The sequence below is a fragment of the Gobio gobio genome (assembly GCF_949357685.1).
Source record: "Gobio gobio genome assembly, chromosome: 16".
Classification (NCBI taxonomy): Eukaryota; Metazoa; Chordata; class Actinopteri; order Cypriniformes; family Gobionidae; genus Gobio; species Gobio gobio.
The window spans coordinates 31,150,694-31,175,380 of NC_137109.1; the positions used below are offsets into that span (position 1 = coordinate 31,150,694).

Consider the following 24,687-nt stretch of genomic DNA (forward strand, 5'->3'; position numbering starts at 1 on the left):
TCTTGCACCTTACACCAGACACGCAAATAATAGAATGAACACCTTTTTGAATGTTTCAAATTTTACTTGAGATTTACAGCATGGGATTCATGTTGATATGTATCTTCAAACACCTTCAATTCAATTGAATTTATCCAAAACATTCACACAGAAATCCTTTAGCATCAGATAACAGATACTTCTCCAGCTATGGGGCGTCCGTTAACTAATATGTACAGCAATTATAAGTATCTAAACAGAAACGGGTTCATTTTTAATAGCCCTTAATACGCTACAGAAGATCAGGAGGAACTCAAAAGAGGAGCAGAACACATGCTAAATCCAGGATAGTAAACCGAGTCTCCAGCATACGAGGTGAAGTTGGGATGGGAATTAGACTGGCAGTAAACCGGGTAGCTCACAGGGGTCTCGCAGTACTGGAAGTCCATAAGTCGCAGGACTGAAATAGGGTGTTGGGATGTTGGTTCACAGTGCAAGCTGGTTTCCATAGAGGCTGACGGGACAGCCTGCAGGTTGGGGCTGGGCATTGTTGGGAATGGCACGCTCAGGGAGGGCAAGTGTGTTGAGATCTCTGGAGGCTGGGTGGGAAACAAAGTGTGTGAGTGAGTAAGATGCTGAGGAAGATGGGAAGGAGAAGGTGCTTTGGTGGTTGGATAGGACACTGGTAAAATGGTTGAATGCTGTGTCGTGGCGTCGCTCGAAGGAGGTACAGGTGATTTGCAAGAAGAGGTGACTGTCTTGACCTCCACCTTTTTTTTCTTCCCTTCAACTTTCACAGCTTCCCCATCCAAATTTTTCGTTGCTGATGGCGACGTCGCCTTGTGGCACTTGAAGCGCTTCTGGCGACGCATGTAGCAGCCGTTTTCGAACATGTTCCCAGAGTCTGGGTGCAGGGCCCAGTACGAGCCTTTCCCTGGTGAGTCTGGAGATCTCGGTACGCGCACAAAACAGTCGTTGAACGACAGGGAATGGCGGATGGAGTTTTGCCATCGCTGCTGATTCTGTCTGTAATACGGGAAGAGTTGGCGGATCCAGTCGTAGATCTCGTTCAGAGTCAGTCTCTTGGTTGGCGACTGCTGGATTGCCATGCAGATGAGAGAAATGTAGGAATACGGTGGTTTGGCATGGCTTAAGGTCCGTCTGTAAACTGATTTCAGTGCCGGAAACTCGGGTTCATTGGGGTTGCTTTCAGCGTATCCTTTGGGGTTTGGTTGAGGCAGTATTGCCACTGGGTTTTCAAGCCTCCCGGTGTTTCCTGCAGCCGCTGAATCACACGATGGGCCGTAACTCTGGTAGTGATGCACTGGGGTGGAATATCCTCTGGGGCCCAACTGCAGGCTGTCTGCTCCATAATACACCTGCAAAGATGAGAAATGATCATTATAATTGAAAAGAACACTTTCAAAGACAATATATATATATATATATATATATATATATATATATATATATATATATATATATATATATATATATATATATATATATATATATATATATAAAAGACAATTGTTATAATTGTTGACAATTGGCTAAACAGATGGGTTTTACATAAATGGGGTTTAATGTTCTGCCATACAGGACTGAGTGTATGTTTATCATAGGCTACAAATTTGCTTGCTCTTTGATCAGTTTGATAATGCATTATTTAGGACACAAATATTAATATTAAAACTCATTAATATTCGAGTGTGCATAATTTCCTAATAGATCCATCATAGATCCTCGCCTAACCTTTATTTCATAACCTCGGCGCCTTGGGTAACGCGATGTAAATGTATTCTGACCACCCACCCAGCCGATAACCCCATTATCCAGCTAGTCCGGCTTTTCTTCTCGCCCTTGTTTTGTCTCTTTTTAAGTCACTCACCGTTCGCCTTTTTTCTCTCATGACAGAGGGGTATTTGGGGGCGCGACTGCTGTTCTCAGTTGTTCTTTTCCCCCCCAAATGGACACCGTTCGAAATAATTCGGCCCTTTCATGTCGGAACCCCGCTTTCGTGTTTCGGATTCCGAAACGCCCCTCTGGTTATGAGCCCGTGCTGGGCCGATTGTAAGTCATACACGAGTGTCAAAGCGCGAGACATTCAACACAATCACAGAGTCAATCAATTAACTACTGCAAGACCACACACACACACACACACACACACACACACACACACACACACACACACACACACACACACACACACACACACACACACACACACACACACACAAGATGAAAACACACGTAGGCTAATATAACCATAGGAACGTTAACGTGACTGCGTCATACAGATAAAAAGCTTAAAAACTGGTTTAATTCACCTGTTCTAGACTATATAATATGTTTGAATGAATTAGACCAGTTCTAAAAATAAATAAATAATATAGGCTAAATATAGGATTGATGAATTTAAGATTTTTGACTTTTAAAGGCCTATTTTATGCGTCAGTTAGGCTATTACACAGGCCTATTAACACGTCATTAATTCGAAGATACATACATCAATAAATAAATAAAAGTTAGCAACTTATAAAATAAAAAAATAAATATAAGTAGATTTGTTTAGGGGATGGCTATACATAAATAATTTAGATATTTCCTCCCAAAACAACTGAAGTTAACAATAATACGGAATAAACGAGAAATTACAGGTAAATTGAATGAATGTTTTCTCCCATGGGGAGAACATAGCCTACCTCGGTCGAGTAATATGACATCCATTGATCGCCTCTCTCACGTTTTACTTCGTCAATCATGTCTTCTGTTATTCAACTAAATAATGATTTAATTGCAAAATAATGCAAAAATTCCAGAGTGAATTTTCAGAGTCAAAATGATATTTAAATGTCAATTTGGACCACGGCGCATTTGGAAATCCCACACCATGTGTGTAAACTTCTGTAGGAGTCCAGTCAGGAAAGTTTGGTAGTGTGCTGCTCCTCACAAACCGACTGAGTCACATATATGAGTGCCGATCTCCCGCCCTCTGACCAGCGTCCTGCCCACCTCTGCAACGTCCACACACACACTTACACACTGCTTTAGCCTACTGACTTTATTGTATTCAGCAAACGTAGGCCTACGCCTTCAATAAATAGATCATCTGAAATTTTAATGTCACAAAATGGCCTGACAGTTTTAGGCCTATAGCCCAAAACATTTTGTTCATACGACTTAAGTAAACGTTCAAGATAACACAACAATGGTCAGATTATCTAATGATAATGTAAAATTACATTGTTCAATGGGCTTGACATTTCTTTCCTTCTCATTTAGTTTAACTTATGAGTTTGCTGTTCCACCATTAGCTAGATAAAGACTATAATTGTGGAATTATGTGAAAGCAGAATAGTCAGAAATTAAAAGAGCTTCATGGGGGCAAAAATAACACTAAAATGTAAATTTATTTTGGTTTGGGATAGATAGGCCTACAAATATTATACTACTAATTTCATAATATTATACTATTAATCTTATTATTCTATTCTAGGCCTAGTTATTTATGGTTAATGGGTAATAAATTCTCAAATCTATTGATGTAATGCGAAAATAAATGATGATGGTTAGAAAAGAATTGGCCCTCAAAAGGTGAAAACTCTTCCTGAAATTATATATAGGCATATATATAATATCCATCTTTTTTTTCAGTCTGTAAAGTTGGCATTGTGTCTCATTCAGTGGTCACAGCTCGCCCCTCTCCCTTTCTCTCCCTATACATCTCCGTCCTCTCCATTGTGAGAGACAGCTGTTTGGCGGATTGGGGGTGTTGGGTGTCATTTTTATTGATGGAAAGCAAACATTTACTCTGTGTGCCATTTAAAAGCACCACCCTCCTCCGCCTGCCCGTTCAGCTCAGCCAATCAGAGGCCTCAAGAAACACTCCTGCTCTTACAAAACAGACTTTAAGAGTTGTGTATTCATATTTTCCAAAGAAAAGTGACCAAAATATTCATAACATCCTCGAAACTTCCACAAATGGAGAGTCAGTTTTGAAAGGGATAAAAAACCATGTGGATTCCTCACATTTCCAGCTGTGCCATCATCATCCCCATGTGGAGGAAATGTTTATCTAGTGCTAAGTGCCTCCTGCTTTAGATGAAATGTTCTTAAAAACAAGGCAATTAATTACATCCTATTCAGACCTACCCAAGGTGTGAAAAAAAACACAGGAACTTACTGATTAAATCACCAATTGGGCATTAACACGGTAATATATGAAGACTCGTTCTTAAATAAGGAGCTTTCCTAACTTTATTAAATTAAGTTCTTGACTTTTGCATATTGGTACCAAAAATATCAAAGGGCTATGATTCCACCTCAGAAAACATCTACAAGAGTCGCAAAGACACCTAATAATCTGGAAGATGCTGGATTGTGGTAAACTAAAGATGCTGCCATTCAATAAATCAAATTGAAATAAATCAGCCGGTTTCAGTTAGATCTTTTTTATTTCATGGAAATACAACATTATTATAATTCCTGTTCAGAACCATTTGTTGTACATTGTATTATTTTCTCCTTTTTTGTATTTCAAAACATGATCACTTGTACAACAATATGAACAAAAATCTCATGTCACAAATAGATCCATGATGACAATAAATTACACCGGTCATGCTTTGAGTTTTTAAAACAGCACTTCCTTAATTAAATGCCAAAACATTTTTCCATCATCATTCACATACTAACCCTTCCAAGAGCAAGACAAATTTTATGCATAAATAGATTACTGGAAAATACCCATTTAATTCAACAGTTATTTAAAAACAGATTAAAATCAATCTGAAAACTCTTGGAAAACAAAAAAAACTGAATATGATGAGCATTCATGAGGTTACATTTACAATAGCCACATAAATTACAAAATTGAACAAAACGCTTGCCAATCTGTCTAACACTGCTGAAGCAAAGGGCCTGTGAAGGTTAATACTGAAATATTTCTGGAAGTTTTAGTAACCATGATATTGAAACGATGGATGTCCAACATTTTCCCTTTTTGTCCGTTATTGGTCAAGGTAATGCAGTAATACTACTGCAGTCTGTAACAACTATAGGGTGGTTAAAGAGATGTCATCACAGCACAAATCCAGTTATTAGCACTTTAGAACGGCGAACTGCTTCACTAGTTTACACATATCGTGTATAAAATAGCCCAAATGAACAGTCCGAAGACTGCGATTAAACTGACAGAAAAGATAATCGAGGTTACTTTTCAATAGTTGAGGCAAATACTGATACCAGTGAAGTACCAATAAAATTCGAACAAGTACTACAAGCAAATTTCGACAGCATTTACAATGACGGATGTTGCAAAGATCTGTAAACCAGTGCTGTAATACAATAAAGATAACAGAATTCTGTAAACAATTCTGGGCATAAAAATATCTGAAGGGGAGAAATTATTGGACATTCGTGTCCGTAGTCAATGTACTCTTGCTTTTCGGTCTGTACATTACAGTCCAAACAATGCTAGGATATATGGGATTTGTGAGGTACATGCAAATACTATTATAATGAAATGATATCTGTATGGGCATGAATTAAAAAAGAAAGAAAAACTAAACTGACATCAATTATGTTTTCTCTTAATAGTTATTTATAAATCAAAAGTCATTTAGATTTACTTTTCTTTTCTTTTTTACTAGAACTTTTGTTAAAATGTCCTCTGGTGACCTGAAAACATTTTCAGCAGTCCTATATCTCCAGTTACTTCACATCTCCTTTAAATGTAAAATGGATGCGGAGTGTTGATATTTATAAGGGTTAGATAACATCTGGGACAGAAATCTACTGTGTTTTTTTTTTCTTTTAACCATGTGGCGAGACTGGAGGTTTGTCTCTTATTTAAATAAAACTGAGGCAATCTTGAAAGCTCAAAGGCCCTGTACACTACGTTTGAGAGCAATGTCACACCAGAGGAAGAATAGGACAGCTGGAAGTCAAAGTTTGTTTAACATGTGGTGGCCAGAGACTGATGTATAGGAGGCTGGAAACAGCGAACATGCTCCACAGTAGAACTGTCTGTCTCCACAGCCTTCATGTACTTGTTGAGGATGGCAAATATCTCGTTGTTGAGAATCTGATACTTTCTGATGCGGTCTGCCATCTTCTTCAGTGGCTGAAAGTTACACGACAAATAACATTAAATACAGAAGTTGACACATTTACACTACCATTCAAATGTTTGGGGCCTTTATGATTTTTGGAAAAAAGTCTCTTATGCTCACTAAGGCTTCATTGATTTAACCAAAAACAGAGTGAAACAGTAATATTGTGCAATATTATTACAATTTAAAACAACTTATTTCTGTGAAGGCAAAGATGATTTTTCAGCATCATTACTACAGTCTTCAGTGTCACATGATCCTTCAGAAATCATTCGAATACGATTTGGTGCTCAAGAAACATATCTTCTTATTAATGTTGAAAACTACGGTGGCCCAGTAGTGCACAACACAACGAAATTTAAAAAGCATACATAAGTTCACAACACAACAAATAAATCCACAACACAACGGAATGAAGCCACAACACAATGAAATAAAGCCACAACACAACGAAATCAAGCCACAACACAACGAAAAATCCTCAACACAACGAAAATGCTCCCGACCACTAGGGGACTCTCGGAGTGCGGTAAAGTTAGTTTTCCTTGCATTGTTCTATAGATTCACCAATCTTACAAATATTTAAACACTACGATCAGTTTTAAGTGTGCAGTTGTATATTGACATGAAATATCAATTGTTGCCTACGTGCATTATAGCTGCATATTTATGCATTTAGTTTGTTAGCGCACATTACTAGTTTTGTGTTAAACAATCTGCGCAAGTTAATACACAGAAAAAAAGTGTTTGTCATGGTAATCTTCAGGCCCGGTTCAAGAAATCATATCACTGAGGGTGCTTCTGAAATTACTGAGGGTGCTCTAGTAAAGTGCAGATAGGCTAAGCAACGGCTCCACCATAGCAGTGTAAAGTGAGAAATGTATGATTATTTATTTCATCACCAAGTCATCACTTTTACCAATAATTGAAATTTCAAAAATATTTTGCTACAAATTGTCTATTAATCTATTAGTCTGCCTTTACATTGCTTTAAAGCGTTACTGGTATTTTAACATGTCATCTTCCTGAGAACCAGAAAAAAAGGTTTTATGGATTTAGAATTTTTTTTTCCCTCGTCATTGCATTGTTTGGAGCATAAAAAACAAATTTAGATTTTTTAAAAATTCCTATGTTATATGCTATATCCTCTGCTCTGTAGAGGACACCAGAACCCATTTATTGAGATAATTAAAAGACATGAATAGACAAACAATGGGATTTTGGGGTAATAATACTTTATTAATGGGTAGTAATATTTTCATAAGAATGTCTAATATTTCATAAGAATATCCAGACTTAAAACTGTATGTTGTCAGAGAAATTCGCTAAAATATAATGTCCATTACAGGCAAAACCTCTATTCTTGGTCTCAGGAGTATATTTCTGTCTCGTGCAGAGTGGCATTTATATTTAGATGTCACTTCCAAAATTTTGCTGCATGCAATTGGCCGTCAGTCCTCTTAGCAACAAACGTTTTATTCAATGAATATTATAGACTGTATCGATACACTAAAATGCTGTTGCTTTGTCAGTTCATCGCGATCTCACAAAGTTTCGTTATAAAAATGAAGTTGTCAACAATAAATCTCTTACTTACATCGTGTCTTGACTTTGTTAATGAGAAGTTTCGCAGAAACTGGCGTTTTGAGCGGGCAAAAACTATCTGTGATTGCTACATTACTCACCGCTGCAAAAACACGCTGTAAATAGATGCACGTGATGCTCTTCAGAGCTCGGACACAAATTTGCAAATCTGCCAAATCTGTTTTGCCAATATCAACTGAGGGTGCTTAGCACCCTCTAGCACCCCCGTAGAACCGGGCCTGGTAATCTTTAATCAAAATCTGAAAATTTGCTTCCGCTATGGAATGGTGTTCCTCCTCTGATGACGTCAGTTTGACAGCTTGGGTTGAATATTCAACCGTCAGTCTGCTATGAGCGAGGAATGCACATGGAATCGGAATCACATGGAGATCGTCACGATGCACAACACTGAAGTCGCTTGCAACTTCAAGTTCACGGGGACTTTTGCAGTGTGTGAATTTTAGCAACATCTAGTGGTGAGGTTGTGAATTGCAATCACCCACCGCTCACCCCTCCCTTTCGGAGCACAGAGAAGCTATTGGGGCTGACACAGGACAAAAATGTTGTCGTCGGAGACACAGGACAAAAATGTCATTGTCGGAGAGAGCAGAGAGTGACTAGCGCTCTGTAGAGTAGCTTATCCGTTTAGGCTACTGTAGAAACATGACGCCGCAAAATGGCAATTTCACTGTAAGGGGACCCGCGGTGTATGGAAATAGAATTGGCTCATTCTAAGGTAATAAATACATAACAGTACAATATGTAAGGTCTTTATACTCCACTGATAACAGTTATGTAGAATATATTGCATTTCTGTCAATCGATCCAGTTAGGTTAAAATGATCATTATTTATATGGGAAGTCCTCATAAAACATGAAAACCCAACGTGTGTGTGCTTAACGTATTTGTAAAGATTTTAAGGAACTTAAAAGTTACTTAATACTAATGTGATTAATGTCCAATAAAGGCTGGGTTAAAGCACTTAAAGGGTTAGTTCACCCAAAAATGAAATTGTCATTAATTACTCACCCTCATGTTGTTCCAGACCTGTAAGACCTTTGTTCATCAACACAAATTATGATATTTTTGAGGAAATCCTAGAGCTTTCTGACCCCACATAGTAAAGACACCATTAAAATAGTCCATGCGAATACAGTGGTTCAGCTTTAATGTTACGAAGCAACAAGAATACTTTTTGTGCGCAATAAAACAAAAATAATAACTTTATTCAACAATTTCTTCTCTTCTGTGTCAGTCTCCTACGCTGTTCACGTTGTAAACACATTGCAGTGCTTCCTGGATGTACGTCAGAACGTGGTGCTCACGTGAACAGTGTTGCCCAAATACAGAGCCGGCATTCTGACGTATAACCCGGAAGAGCTGCACTGTGTTTACAACGTGAACAGCGTAGCTCTCGGATTTAATCTAAAACATCTCAATTTGTGTTCCGAAGAGGGGGGGGGGGGGGGGGGTGATGACATTTTCCAATTTTCCATTACCTAGGCTAGGCCTTATCTTCAGTGAGAACTATTTACGCTTAATAAGTAGTTAAAGCATTATCTAACTAGCTAATTAAACAATAACACTTTGTTAATTGCAGTGACAATGAAGAACTCACTATTTGTATATAGTCTATTAATGTATTAACTACAGTTTAAAAATGATTAACTACAAAACTAATAGTTTGCAAATGATACTTATTATAAAGTGTTACAAAAATCTTTAGTAACATCATAAATGTCTTTACTTTTATTCAGTAAGAATGCATTAAATTGATAAAAAAAATGACAGTATTCTTTTTTTTTATACATCTTTAAAACTTTTTTTTAAACCCCAAACATATAAATGGTAGTGTATATATATAGCATCTTTGGCTGTGCTAACAGTTTCCTGAAATGAGTTATGTAATTTTAATAGTTCATGTCTATGACATCAGACACCCACCACGTTCTTAATGATCTCATCTTTGCCGTCCTGCCTCTGGACCTTCAGCAAATGGTAGCAGAAATCAAAGAGGTCAAAGCGACGCTGCTGTCCTAATAGCACAATGATGGCGCAGCCAGCCCAGTTCAGACCATCACCGAAACACTGCCTAAAGACAAAAATACCCCAAACATTTCAGTTTTATGATGTAAACCTAAATCAAATGCTTGCTACATTTTTTTTGTATGATGTTGCCATACTCTGCAGTGAACTCATGTGTGCCCACAGGGATGCAGTACACAAACTGCATGGCACTCCAGAGGCGGTGGAACTCCATGCACTCGTCCACATGCATGACGCCGTTGGTGGGGGGAGGGCCTCGCCACACGCTGTCCTGCAGGAAGCTGCGAATGCGTGTCAGGATGACTTCAAACATGGACAGCCCACAGCACAGACGCTCCTTCGTCAGCAGGTCTCCTTCCCGCGCGATTGCAATTTGCTGAAAAAAGTTATTAAAACAAAATGTTTAAATGGAAACCAAATTTACATACAATGCCATACACAATCCAATAAACAGATGCACAAACCTACACTAACATTCAAAAGAAAAGTTCCGATTTCTTTCAAAATTCATTTTATGAATGAATTCTGAAGGATCATGTGACACTGAAGACTGGAATATGCTGAAAATACAGCTTTTACATCACAGGAACAAATTACATGTATATTAGAAAATGCATTTTAAATTATAATAATATTTCCCTATACTACTGAGTTACTGTATGTATGATCAGCCTTGGTGAGCATAAGAGACTGCTTTCAAAAACATTAAAAAAAATTATTGACCCCAAAATTTTAAAGAGTCATATTTATTAAAAAAAGAAAAATAGTAAAAGAAAGAAATCAGATCAGAAATTAGAAATAAAACATGAAAAAAAAGAAAAATTATATTATATTATACTATATTATACTATATTATATTATATTATATTATATTATATTATATTATATTATATTATATTATATATATATTTTTTTTTACTATTTTACTATTTTACATTCATGTGGATTTCCCACTTAGAGATACTGTGCGCATCACAGTTTGGGAACACCTGGCATAAATAATACTAGTGATAATATGGCTCTGAACTGAGTGCCTCACCTGTGGGGTCCCAAGTCTCTCAATGAGGGGCACCAGGTGAAGAGGGGCATACTTTGCCTCCAGCCTCTTCATCCTCACCTCCAGTCGCTCTCCCTCTGTAGAGTTCAACATTAAAGCAAGATTTCAGCAGATATATAGATTATATATATTATGGATGGAACGGTATGAACATTTCATATCACGATTATAGTGACCCAAATTATCACGATTATCAATATTATCACAGTTTTGTTCAAGTGAGATGAAAGTGTTCAAAAAGAACAGATCCATGCACTTTTTTAAGCAGGATTCTATTCTGTGGAATTCCCTTCCTTATAATGGCTGTCGCAACGCATTATAACACATTCACGTATCACAACAGATTGACTTTTTGTACTTACACAGTACAAAATGGATTTATAAACAGGTAAGATTTAAACATTAATCTCAAATCAATACGTCCCCGTAATTATTTGTGGTAAAGAAAATCTGTGTAATAAATGTACAATGAATATACATTATTGTCCCTTAAATGTCACCCTAGTCTTGTCTGAACTTTTTCGTTTGTCTTTGGCTCAAAGCCTTGCTGCAAACTTTTAACCGGTAATCGTTCCATCCCTAATATATATAAAGTGATCTTGGGGCTATTGAATATCATTTCTCACCTTTGATGTAGACCCTTGGGAGGATGTTCTGGAATGGTGCAGCATGAAGTAAGTCACAAACTTCTTCCTGTGACTGAGTGACAAACAAACAGCACAGAAACATGAGGAACAAATGAGAAATGATTCACACTGTTAAATGAAATCAAGCTTTACATAACACAAACATCACACACAATTCAGTGTGAAAATGGGTTAGTCATAATATGTATGAAAATGTAACATTTTGACCCTAAATATGATATATATGTAGCATCTATGTTGAATGAAAAGCTCAGTCTGAATGATATGATTATACCAAATATAGTATTAATAAAGGATCCCACCAAAAGGCCCAGCTAGCTATACTTCATTTTCTGCTTTCCGCTCGGTCTCACACAGTTGTGTCCGCACAGCTTTCAAAGTATACTTAACCACGGATCAGCACGGATGGACGGGTTTAACATGCGCAGTGCAACTGCTTTTCTATACTCTACAAGATATCAGAGGGCGTCATTTACAGGAAATTCGCTCGGAAGGATAGAAGAAGAAAAGTAGCAGATCCGCCATTGCATGCAAAGTTTACACCAAGAACCATAAAATAAAATAAATTAAGAATGATTCTATAATTGCAGGTACATATGGTGTCCAAAGTCATTATTTTTTCAGCTTTTTTCAAATGGTTATATTTTTAATTATGTTAATATTTTGTTACTCATTGTCATGGATCACAAGATGTTACAGGCCATAACAATAATATTTCCTGTAAAAAGTGTTTTGTATAGCTGAAAATCAAGATTTCTTGTTGTCCAAATTAGTGTATTTTTTTGTATATTTAATTTATAAAAGCCCTAAATAGTAATTTTCCTAATTCTACTACATTAAATTGTTTAAAAATATAAAAAGTAACTTTAATCTTATAAAAATGTGTCCATACATCTTGCGTCAATTATTTTACCATACCATACTTCGCCTTTAAAGTGGTGGAATTATCTCCCACAACCATGTAAGATACAGGAGATGATGTCAAATCCAAGTCACTAAAAGGTATGTGTGCTTTCCCTAAGAAAATATTCTAATCTAAAAAGTTCTTACGCCAAGAGTTATTTTGTAAAACATAAAAAATGTTACCACAATATCAAAAGGAAAACAGAATGCATCACTGATCACACAGTGGGTTGTTTAAAAAGTTTTCGGCTAAAGAGTTTAAAATTATCAATCCTGTTATCGTCAAACTCTGTTACCAATGTTATTTTTACACATTGCCTAATTTGTCTGTAACAGAGTTGACAAACACTACTATAAAGCAAAAAAAGGGAGTAACTTGTGTTTGCCTAGCACTGAATCACTCAATTTTAAAATTATTTCAATAAGAATACTGGACAGAATTTCTGTTAAAGAACAGTTTTTTCCTTATCTTTTTGAAATGCAAAATCTCCAATTATAGAATCACTCTGCTGTTCTTGGAACAGTATGTTGTTTTGTAGCGTTCTTTCCGTACACTTCTTCCACAACTGCATATTGCCACCTAGTGGACCCTTCTGTATGGAAGTATGCGCTGTTGTATGCGCACCATCCAAGCAGACACAAAATTGGGCTGCACATGGACCCTGAAAATTACGTCACACGGATAGTGTGTGGACCATAGTGGAGCGGACAGCTGAAGTATACTTTGGGCTTAATTATTTGTAGAATAATTTGTATAAAAATATACAGGAAAAGCAATTATTAATTATATAAAAAAACATTATGGATATTGTCAGGATGATCTAGTTAATCTATTTTTTAATACATATTTGTTCAAGCTTTAATTGTTTTAGCGCAGTGCTTTAATGTGCATGAATTAAGAGACAAATTCTCATACAGGATTACATGTCTAAATTCATTCCCTTCAAAGTATCACCACTACAGCCATCAAAATACTGCTTGTATAATAAATTCACTTTATTTTTAACAATTTGAAAACATTGAGCAGTGTTCCCATTATTATGCATAGCCTCCATATTTTTGAGAGGACTATGATCATTTTGTGCACTGGAGGTTATACATTTGTGGAATATCTGCTGGTCACCCTATTAAAGGGTGGCATGTTCTTGCATTTAACATTATTTTGCCCTTGGTCATTGCAACATGGCTGACTTTTTCCAACAACATTTTGTGCCTTAAAGGGTTAGTTCACCCAAAAATGAAAATTACCCCACGATTTACTCACCCTCAAGCCATCCTAGGTGTATTTGACATTCTTCTTTCAGACGAACACAGTCAGAGTTACATTAAAAAAATATCCTGGCTCTTCCAAGATTTATAATAGTAGTGAATAGCAGAACTGATTTTGAAGTCCAAAAAAAACACATCCATCCATCCATCATAAAAGTAATCCATTACTTAATAAAGGTTAATAAAGGCCTTCTGAAGCAAAGTGATGCATTTAAGTAAGAAAAATATCCATAATTAAAACTGTATAAACTAAAATAACTAGCTTTTGACAGACGGCCGTACGCATTGAGTTATGATGAAAGAGTAACCCATGACCTGACGCATGATGTATTGATGAACGTGGAAGTGCAGAGGATAAAGCAAAATAAAACACTGGTCACGAATAAGTTTAAAAGGAAAATTTTTAAAGAGAAATGTCAGAGGAGCTTGAGTTTGTTGCCCAGCCCTGTTTGAACAGTGAAGGGCATCAAAGCTTACGCTACTCCTATATCCGACGTCATACATTGCGTCAGAAGTTAGTCTTTTGGCATAAATTGATGTAAATCGTGGGCCGTCTGCTGCAAGAAAGTTATTTCAGTGTATAAAGTTTTGAATATGGATATTTTTTCTTACAAACACCCATTGCTTCGCTTCAGAATGCCTTTATTAATCGCCTGTAGCCTTATGGTTTACTTTTATGATGGATGCCTTTTTTCTGGACTTCAAAATCAGGTCTGCCATTCACTACCATTATAAAGCTTGAAAGAGCAATGATATTTTTAATATAACTCTGAAAGTCTGAAAGAAAACAGTAATTTACACCTAGGATGGCTTGAGGGTGAGTAAATCATGGGATAATTTTCATTTTTGGGTGAACGATCCCTTTAAGTGACACAATTTAAGGCATTATTCTTAAAAAAAAAGGTGTCTCGAGACTAGTGTGTTCTACATTGCAGTCTGTTGTTCTCCATCTAGCTCAGCGGTCGGCAACCTTATGGCACACAGGGGGATAATCACAGAAGCGCGTACCTCAGGTCGTGTGAATGGATTGTCGGATCGGTGCGCTAGCGTGGGTTAAAATCCCAGACTTTAATAGCATTTATAGTACCCAACTTAATAAAACAGGCTGTGTGACTATGCAGAATGATTAACTCAAAATGTATGTCTGTATGCAAGTTCGAGCGACTTAAATTAAGTACATACACCACTTTAGCTGTTGTCAAGTGCCAGTGATTATTCCTCCATGTGCCAATGTTGGCATGCGTGCCTTAAGTTGTCGATCCCTGATCTAGCTGTTTTTTAACACAATGGGTCATGTGAATGTGAATCCACCAACATACAGATTAAAAAACATAGTTTTGCACATCCCTAACTATTAATATGTATTGTGCACATCCCTAACTATTAATATGTATTGTGCATTTCATTAGTTTCATTATACCTCCACATCAAAAAGATTGGTAACACTTTACAATAAGGTCAATAAGATTTGTTAACAGTAGTTAATGCATTAACATACATGAACTAACAATGAGCTATACCTTCTTAAAGCATTTATTAAATGTTGTTAATGTTAGTTAACAAAAATGCTCATATTCATGTTAGTTAACAGTGCATTAATTCATGTTAACAGATACAAATTTTGATCTTAAGAATGTATTAGGAAATGTTGAGATTAACATTAGCTAAAATTAATAAATGCTATAGAAGTATTGTTCATTGTTATTTCATGTTAACTAATGTAGTTACAATGATAAATGAAATCTTATTATAAAGGTAGTGTTACCAAAACATTCATTAAAATAAATAATTGGGCCCAGAATATGGAAGCTTGTTTCTGCAACGGAACAAAAAAAAAAAACCTTTTTATCTCGCAATTTGGAGTTCACAAGTCGCAACTGTGAGTTTATATTTCACAATTTAATATCTCGTAGTTCTTTTAAACTCACAATAGCAAATTGAAAAAAAGCTGTAAAAGCAAGAAACATAATTTTTAGATAAAAAGTCGCAACTACCTTTTTTTATTCCATGGTGGAGACAAGCTTCCATACCAGAAACATAAAAAATATGGAGATTTTATATTTGCTATGAGATATTATATGAAATATTACTGTGGCAGTTGGTGGAAACCCTAAATTAAAGGTGTTATGGCAATGACTAGTTTGAGAGGTACACAAATTTGAGCAAAAATCACTTCATTCACAATAATAAAACAAGCACCAAACAACACCCAAACAAGAAGAGAGAGAGAAGACCAGAAGAGCACCCTGACAGAAACGATGTTAATGAGAGATCAGCGTGCATTGATCATCCGACACATTCACTATGCTTCAGAGAGAGACCCAAACAGAAACACAAGAGAAACAGGCATCAGAAGAAGTGAAGAGAAGAGAAGTGTATGGAAGCAGATGTGCACCAGCACGTGACGTCACAGGCAGCCAGAGAGGAGTCGTGACTGCCATGAAAGCAAGGAAGACTTCCTTTGGAGGAAATTATCCTAAAGAAGCCTCTTAATATTAACCCAGTGGGCACGGGTAGTCCAAATATCACAACAGGGCCAGACATTCGCAGCTCCGTATTACATTTCGAGTTTTATTCTCTCGTCTCTGTGACACTAACATCCTTGAATCCATGGCAGAACACGGCACAAAAGTGACTAAAGAAAAAGTATAGAAACCAGGAAGAGTGTGCTTTCAGTCAGTTTGTGATTTGGTTACATGAATGAGGCCTAATTCCTTACCACCTGTAGTTGTTGCCAGCGTGTAATGAGAAATAAAGTTGCTTTTTAGGGGCAGATGGCAGCAGTGTCATCCACCCACACACTCGTTAACATGCACACAGTAATTCATTAATTATTCACATCCAAAAACACACACACACACACACACACACACACACACACACACACACACACACACACACACACACACACACACACACACACACACACACACACACACACACACACACACACACACACACACACACACACACACACACACACACACACACACACACACACACACACACACACACACACACAAACAAACACAAACACAAACACAAACACAAACACACACAAACACTCCAAATTCAAATCTGCCTCTTTATGCAGCTGATTAGCAAAGCCAGGCTGAGTCAAGTCAAGGATTGTGCCTTGATAGGACCCTTTCATGATAAACATTATAAAGTATTTCCTTAAAGAATATCATAAGAATTCATAAGAAAATAAAGCATTTTATGAAAGACCACACCTGCCAACCGTGGCAAAGTATTTTGAGTACCACAATAGTGTAATACTCGCCTTCGCAACACTTTGCTTTGCACACAGTCATACATCCCCCACTCAACGGCATTATTCAACACATACATTGCCTATGTAAATACAACAACAATAGAATTGTATATTGTTGAGCCAGGGTTGCCCGTGCCAATTTTTTTTTTTTTTTATATATATAAGCTTTAAATTGTGGATTTCCAGTAAATGTTAGCAACATGCACACTGTTGGTTTTTGAGATCCATTCCATATGACTACACAATAATAATAATAATAATAATAATAATAATAACAACAATAACACTATTTGTATTAAATTCTAAAAATTAAACAATATTACTGTAAGCAATATAATAATATTTTTACAGAACAACAGTAAAATTACAATACTAATATTTATTTCCATGCTTGATATTTGGGAAAATGAACCCAGACCTATGATCGTTCAAACTCTCCTTTAGTTTTTTTGGCAGGCTATATGCTGCTGCCTCTTGCTGGACTCAAGTACTGCATGTGCACAATTGAACACAAGGTGTCACTGGCTTTTTGCAGTCATAAATCGTACCTGGGTACTTTAAGTCAAAATGCGTACCTGATACTCAAAATACATAGGTTGGCAGGTCTGAATGGCTAATGCTAAATTAGAAATCAGCTTGAGATGATGAGAATTTAGATCAATTGATTAGGAGTAAGTGATTAAAGATAAACTCAGCAAATACACTATGTCATGCAACGAGGAAGAGGAACTCAGAGGGGGTCTCACCAGAGCTTGCTCGATGAGAAGACAGAAGAGGATGGCATTGCCCACCTCCCTCAGACTCTGAAACACATCTGTCTTGAGCTCAGCGTATTCAATGATGTCCTTCAGCTGATGGTGGAAGAATTCCAGGATGCCTGACAAATGTTCCATATTACATAACATCAAAAACAATCCAGGCTAGATCCACTGATCTATATTAATGACCAGATTGCTCATTGCGTTCTAAACTGCCAGGAGGCGGTGAAGCCACCGAAAGAGTTTGAGTGGCCATCTTACGATTCCCTACTGACGGTGGGCATCATTGACTTACAGCCATAACATTGACCTAAGAATCACTCGATTTGTATCGTATCAGTTGCACATGAATTGTTTTTCAGATATATGTACGTACATTAGTTGATACTTCGAACATTAAATAGTACAATACATACAATCACCCATTACTAAATTGAACTATATTAATTTTAAAATGGTTAGCCATGCATCATCTTGCTTGGAAATAAAGCTCCATGTCTTTAAATCCATATGCAGTCAGCATAGTTTATAAGAATACGTTGTGAAGCCTGTATATTATTTCCTGATGTCTTTGTTGACCAACATCCACTTCAGAAATCTTGGAAACCGTAAAAAATATAAATAAAAATCACAGGTCTCCTCAAATTCTATGGCTTTTTACTAGCATGACAGGTTACATATGAATTAATTACGCTGTAAAAAAAGAAACAGGTCTCCAATTGAACATTTTCTAGTGACTGATCACATCTGAATTTTTTAGTTGGCCAAATTTAATTTCTGTTAATTAAATTGCATCAATTCACAGAAATTCAATTTGGCCAACTGAAAAATTTAGATGTGATCGTCACTAGAAAATTTTCAATTGGAGACCTGAATTTTTTTCACAGTGTATTATTTGTATATATTGTTGAGCTAATTACTTATTTAGCTAATTATTTATTCATTTAATTTCATGTTTAGTTAATGTTTAGTTTAGTTAAATCTGTATTCAGATTTCAAAATAAATATTGTGAAATGTGTCTGATCGGATATTCGCTACTGTAATGAAGATTAACGTAACTTTTAATAAGCAGGGGAAATTAATTTAGAATAACCATCTAAATGTTTAGGATGTTTGCATTTTAAAAATGTACAGGAAGACTTCAGATGTAAAAATGCGCACTCGTTAGGTAATGTTGTTTTCTCAATAAAATCAGATGATTTCCTATTAATACAATAGAATGTGAGGTAATACCAATATGGCGGCATGGTGGCTTCACTTTTTATGATGTCATGAGCAAACCAGTCATGTATATAGATCAGTGGCTACTGGCTAGATTCATATGCTTAATTTACAGCCTTTCAATCTAAAGCTACACAATATGCTTTACAAAGTGTTTTACAAAAGGTTTTCATTAATTAATTGTATTAAATGAACACATTAAATTGACAGGCTTAATATAAATTACAATTATGCATTTGAAATTAGGCTGTGTTCACACTGCAGGGCTTAATGCTCAATTCCGATTTTTTGAAAAAATGCGATTTTTTTGCAAGGCCGTTCACATTTCCAATTAAATGCGACCTTTTGTGATCTCCTGTGTGAACGTGAAATGACCCAGAAGTGACCTGCATGCGCAGAAGAGTACTCAACGGTCAACGACGTCACTTGTTGTTTACGGAAGTAGCCAAATATGGGTGTCAGCATTGGAGTTCGTTTAGCTTTATTAAAGTTATTTTCGCAACGGAGCCAGCACCATTACAACCTTCTCATGTTAAGAAGAAAATTAAAAAAGAGGAGGAGAGCAAGGTTTTTGGCCATGGCGTTTTGTGGAGCAGTGGTAGCAACGTCGGTACAGAGAAACGTGTGTGTGCGGAGTCGCAGCCAGGAGTGGTGAGATACTGATGTGAGTGGCTTTACTGATACCGAATTCGTCAGTAACTTCAGAATGACCAGATCCACCTTCAATTATGTTTGAGAGCGCCTTCAACTAACTTTGCGGCGGCCCATAACAGTGCAGAAACGCGTTGGAGTTGGAGTGTATTGGCTAGCAACAGGTGCGTACTTCTTCTTTTATTGGCGGTTAGCAACTATTTCTTGTGCATTACCGCCACCACTGGACTGGAGTAAGGAACGGGAGTTACAATGATGACGTTTGTCGCGTATCAACGACGTGCGGGTCGGATACATGTGACCTGGCAGTTCAGACTGAAGACGCATTTCAAAAGATCGGATATGTATCGGATATGGACCACATACCCAAGTGGCCTGGGTCGCATTTGAAAAGATCGGATCTGTGTCGTTCAGACTGTCATGAAAAGATCAGATACAGGTCGCATAAGGGCAAAAAAAATCGGAATTGGGTCGTTTCAGCCTGCAGTATGAACGCAGCCTTATACAAAGTGGCTTATAGAACATACACGTTTTATTTATTTATTATTATTATTATTATTAGTAAATATTTTTTACCATTCTATTTGTTTTTAATATAATATAATAAAATAACAATGAGTTATTATTATACATAATATAGGGGAAAGCTGAATCAGACTGATTTACAGTCAGATTGACTAAAGCCCAGTTTATACTTCTGCGTTTAGCATAGCCTGACGTGCACCTCTCCAAAAATGTAACAATGCGCCATTGGTCTGCCAGAACCCTTCTCTCAGGGGTTATCAAGCTCCCTCAGCATGTGTAATTGCATGCAGAAGTATAAATCAGCCTTTAGAAAGCATAAATGGAGTGTTACTAGTCATACCGGACTAGTGCTGATCTCACCTGGTGAGCCGTACTCATGGCGAGGTAGACGGCAGATTTTGGGCATCACCTCTATGAGTGTCTTCACATACTGCAGAATGGTGCCTTGCAACTGGAAGATAGATGGACAGGACAAATGAAAAAAAAATTCTCTAAATTGTGGCAAATATTTAGTCCCCCCCCCAAAAATCTGATTTTATGGGAATGGAATGGCTAAGAGAAAGAGAAAATACATGTACACCAAGCAGCGAGACAAAATACCAAGCTCTTGACTATCTTGAGCAGCTCCTCCATCACCACGGCGATGCCCTGGTAACCAAGAAGACGGCAGATTGTTTTGAAGTGTGGAGGACCCACAAAGTTCCTGTAGGAACTGTAGATGTGGGAGTAAGCAATGTTCAGAGGCTGAAAAACAAAGCGAGATGTTTATAAATAGACATTAGTGTTCTCTAATACACTGTATGAAACGCATTCAAGTCTTTGGTTCAGGCTCACATGAACTAATCATGTTGCTTACAGACCTTGGAGCCATACAAGTAGTAAGGCTGGACATTGGCAGGCTTGTCCCTCTGAGGCTCCTGGGTGAATGGAATGGCTGTCCGCACAAACCTGTTCCATGAGATTCAACACATTTTTCAACACTATCATCTATAATGAACCACATTAGTAGGGATATGCATCTACAACTTCTGTTCACTGACCTGTTGGTGGAGCCATTGTAACAGTAGTTTGGTAAGAAGTCAAAGTTGAGTTCCCAGAAGACGTGCAGCGTAATGCGCCCGTACGGAGCAGACACGTTGTGGTTGGCCTCACGGAACATGGCATCAAAACTGTCCAGGGTCATATGCTTCGAGAGCAGACGATGAGTCAACCGGTTGATTTCCATCAGCCATTCAAGCTCCTGAAACACACATGACCAAAACATAATTTCATAAGTCCTTAGATTTTGAAGTCTTTAAATTTCTTAAATCATAACACTTTGTCATTCTAATTTTAACCCTATAAAGCCTACTGTATCATATTTGATAAGCAAATTTCTAAGGCCTCTAAATTGTCAACATGATCAAAACTTTGCCTTTTCTTGTCTGACTGTTATACGTTTTTTTATATGTAAAATGCCTTTAAGTACAATTCTAAAAACACCCCTCTTAAGGTTGTGGTTCATGTCATTTTGCTGAAAAATCTTTACTGATTTTTTGGGAAAAAAAATGTAAGAATAGCTTTTATATTGTTAAGTAATATTTCAAGATGAATACTTACTGGAATTAAGCAAATTCAAGCATTTCTTAAAAAAAAAATGTTAAAATGTGAGTATCAAACATGATACATCAGGCTTTTGAGGTTGAGCGTGTTTATTTGTATATCTCTCAATCACCATTGCATTGATTTATATAAGTTTTGCCCCCCCCCCAAAAAAAACTACAGAGCTTCGATCCTAAAACTAGGCATTTAAATTTCATCTTACTAAAACATTATTGGGAGATATAGAGAGACAATTGATATTTATAATAGGGATGCACAATATATCGACAACATATCGTTATCGGCCGACAAATGCTCATTTTTAATGTTATCGTTATCAATCCAATAAGAAAATGTTGCTGATATATTCAAGCCGATAGATAGCCTATATTTTCCTTCAGCTGAGACACTTCAGATGCGTGCTGTCTGCCATGATGGTTTTGAATTGCTTGAAATATGACTGGAATCACTTTAAAAAGGAAAAAACAGTTAAGTGCACCACAAATCTGTATTATAGGCTACATAAAATTATAATGAGAAGACGATTGTAAAGGAATGTTGTGTTTATCGGCCCATATATCGGTTATTGGCTTTCAAATATAAAGAATTATTGGTTATCGGCTAAAAATGTCATATCAGTGCATCCCTAATTTATATGCATGTTATGTGAGTAGTCTGCTATACCGTTATAAAGATCTTATTTGAGATTGATTTACATCAGAATTTCCTCTTTTTGGTCATATAAATATCAGCAACTGCACCAAATCATGTCAGGCTTTACAGGGTTAAACGGATAGTTCAATTCTGTCAATTTCTTTCTTCTGCTGAACACAAAAGAAGATATTTTTGCACAAAAGAATATGGGTAACCAAACAGATGGGCCCCATTGACTTCCATAGTATGGGAAAAAAATACTATGGAAGTAAATAGGGCCCGTTACTGACATTCTTCAAAATATCTTTTGTGTTCAGCAGAAGAAATTCATACCGGTTTGGAACAACTTGAGGGTGGATAAATGACAGAATTTTCATTTTTGGGTGAACTATCCCTTTAAGGTGTCCAAATGGGTAAGAAAATTGTCTGCAAGTTTGTCACTCTGAATAAACAGAGATTATGGTGATAAACACCATCAGTTTCTCACCACTATGGAGGTGAGGTCCTCGCTCTCAAAGCGGCTGATGGCCTGATCCAGAGATTTGTACATGGCTGCTGAGATCCTCTGGGTTATCAACCTGTTCAGGTCAATGGAGCGACCCAGCAGCTATAAAAAAAGCACAAACACAAATATGTTATGTAAATTCATCTTTACAAAGGATCCAGAGTAAAGTAAATGTGTTATTCATTAAAACTGCAACACACATACTTGAAGATCACAACAACAGAGATTGAAATGCATTTATTACCAATTATTTATTCACTAAATAGAAAAGCAATTTTGAGTTGCCCATTCAAATGGTAGAATTGTGTGACACCTGCACATGTCTCTGTTTGAGCAGTGTCTCGTAGCGGTTTGAGGGCGGGTATGGAATGATCACACCATAGTTCTTACACTCCGCACGGAAGCGTTTGTCTAGGAGGACACTGTGAGGAAGAGAAAGAACCATACAATCCATTCAAAGATTGAAAAACCATCTAGCAGACTAATGTCCTCACTTTAACCTTAACTAGCATGAAAAACATACTAACATTTAAAATAAAGGAATATTGTTACCTTCCAGCCATTGCTTTGTAGTAGGCAAATATCTGGTCAGCTAACTTGTATACAAACTGATCAAAACACAGGTTGACCTTAAAAGAAAAAGAGATTGCTTTAGTATTTACTTTAAAAGAGATATTTCTGAATGGAAGACATATTAATATATGTGTAGATAAATCTGTGACACTCTACCTCGGCCTCTATCTCATCATAGAGGAACTGCTTCTTAAATTTAGTGAGGGCATAATAACCACTGTCATTATAAAGGTCCAACGGATACAACACATATCTGAGAGGAGAGAGGAAAAAAAAGGATTTGTGTGTCAAAAATGATACATTCAGACAGACACAATTGGTCAATGTTCATATACTCTACTGTTTAAAAGTGTGGGGTTGGTAAGAATTTTTTAATGTTTTTAAAAAATATGAGTCTCTTATGCTCACCTAGGCTTTATTTAGTTGACCAACAATGCAGTAAAAACAGTAATATTGTGAAATTATGTAAAGGATAATAATGTACATCCAGCAGTTGTGCAAAATAGACCGCACCAGGGTCATTATTATGCAGCATTGCGAAAGCCATTATCTGGGAATAATTGCTCTTGGAATATTGCGCTGACCAATCAGAATCAAGCATTTCAAACAGTGCGTAATACAAAAAACAAAACAAAACAAAAAACAAGAACAATTTTCTATTTGAATATATTTTTAAATGTAATTCATTCCTTTGATGGCAAAGCTGAATTCTCAGCATCATTACTCCAGTCTTCAGCGTCACATGATCCTTCAGAAATCATTCTAATATGCTAGTGTGTTGCTCAAGACACATTTCTTATTATCAATGTTAAAAAAAAGTTGTGCTGTTTAATATTTTTTGGTGGAAACTGTGATGTATATTTTTTCAGGATTCTTGGAATAGAAATTGAAATAGAAATTGCAAAAGAACAGCATTTATTTGTAACATTATAAATGTTACTTTAAATGTTAACTGCATCCTTGCTAAATGTATATATACAAATTTCTGTCCCCCCAAAAAATTTAAAATCTGACTGCCCCCAAACTTTTGAATGGAAGTATAACTTAATAACCAGTATGAACTATGCATATGGCACATACTCCATCATGGAGGGCTCTTTGGTCTCCAGAATGTGATCGGTGAGGATCCACGGCATGGACATCTCGATGGGGAACTGGATGCGACGGCCCATGGTGAGCTCCAGGAAGAACTCTCGGAACCAGAGTTGGGAAAGATCACAGCACTGCTGAAGGGCTTCTGACAGCCAATTAGGAGAGAACGAGAACGAGAACGAGAACGTCATGAAAGGAATACAACATTTCTCTCAGTCTATTCTCTTATGCCATGAAAATCATGAAT

General features: G+C 36.8%; 2 protein-coding genes across 5 annotated transcripts in view; both read right to left on the bottom strand.

The window, feature by feature from the left end:
• Positions 1-48: 48 nt before the first annotated feature.
• Positions 49-2,926, bottom strand: foxa (forkhead box A sequence). Its single transcript, XM_079839685.1, has 2 exons — positions 2,688-2,926; positions 49-1,358 (listed from the first exon to the last, which is right to left on the bottom strand). Exons 1-2 carry the CDS (start codon positions 2,745-2,747, stop codon positions 282-284), a joined length of 1,137 nt encoding a protein of 378 aa, XP_079695811.1. The 5' UTR covers positions 2,748-2,926; the 3' UTR covers positions 49-281.
• A 1,492-nt stretch (positions 2,927-4,418) lies between these two features.
• The window catches only part of cyfip2 (cytoplasmic FMR1 interacting protein 2), a 37,971-nt gene continuing 17,702 nt past the window's right edge, over positions 4,419-24,687 (bottom strand). For 2 of the 4 annotated variants that reach the window (XM_079839057.1, XM_079839055.1), the window contains exons 15-29: positions 24,429-24,585; positions 23,505-23,601; positions 23,328-23,404; positions 23,089-23,197; positions 22,758-22,877; positions 21,076-21,275; positions 20,896-20,983; positions 20,636-20,779; positions 20,396-20,486; positions 17,626-17,756; positions 11,413-11,485; positions 10,769-10,863; positions 9,867-10,105; positions 9,628-9,775; positions 4,419-6,109 (exon numbers count right to left, since the gene is read on the bottom strand). In XM_079839057.1, the coding sequence (XP_079695183.1) occupies positions 5,942-6,109; positions 9,628-9,775; positions 9,867-10,105; positions 10,769-10,863; positions 11,413-11,485; positions 17,626-17,756; positions 20,396-20,486; positions 20,636-20,779; positions 20,896-20,983; positions 21,076-21,275; positions 22,758-22,877; positions 23,089-23,197; positions 23,328-23,404; positions 23,505-23,601; positions 24,429-24,585 (1,937 nt within the window). In that variant the 3' untranslated portion in view covers positions 4,419-5,941. The remainder of the gene's footprint in view (positions 6,110-9,627; positions 9,776-9,866; positions 10,106-10,768; positions 10,864-11,412; positions 11,486-17,625; positions 17,757-20,395; positions 20,487-20,635; positions 20,780-20,895; positions 20,984-21,075; positions 21,276-22,757; positions 22,878-23,088; positions 23,198-23,327; positions 23,405-23,504; positions 23,602-24,428; positions 24,586-24,687) is intronic. The other 2 variants (XM_079839058.1, XM_079839056.1) reach the window with 1 other exon arrangement.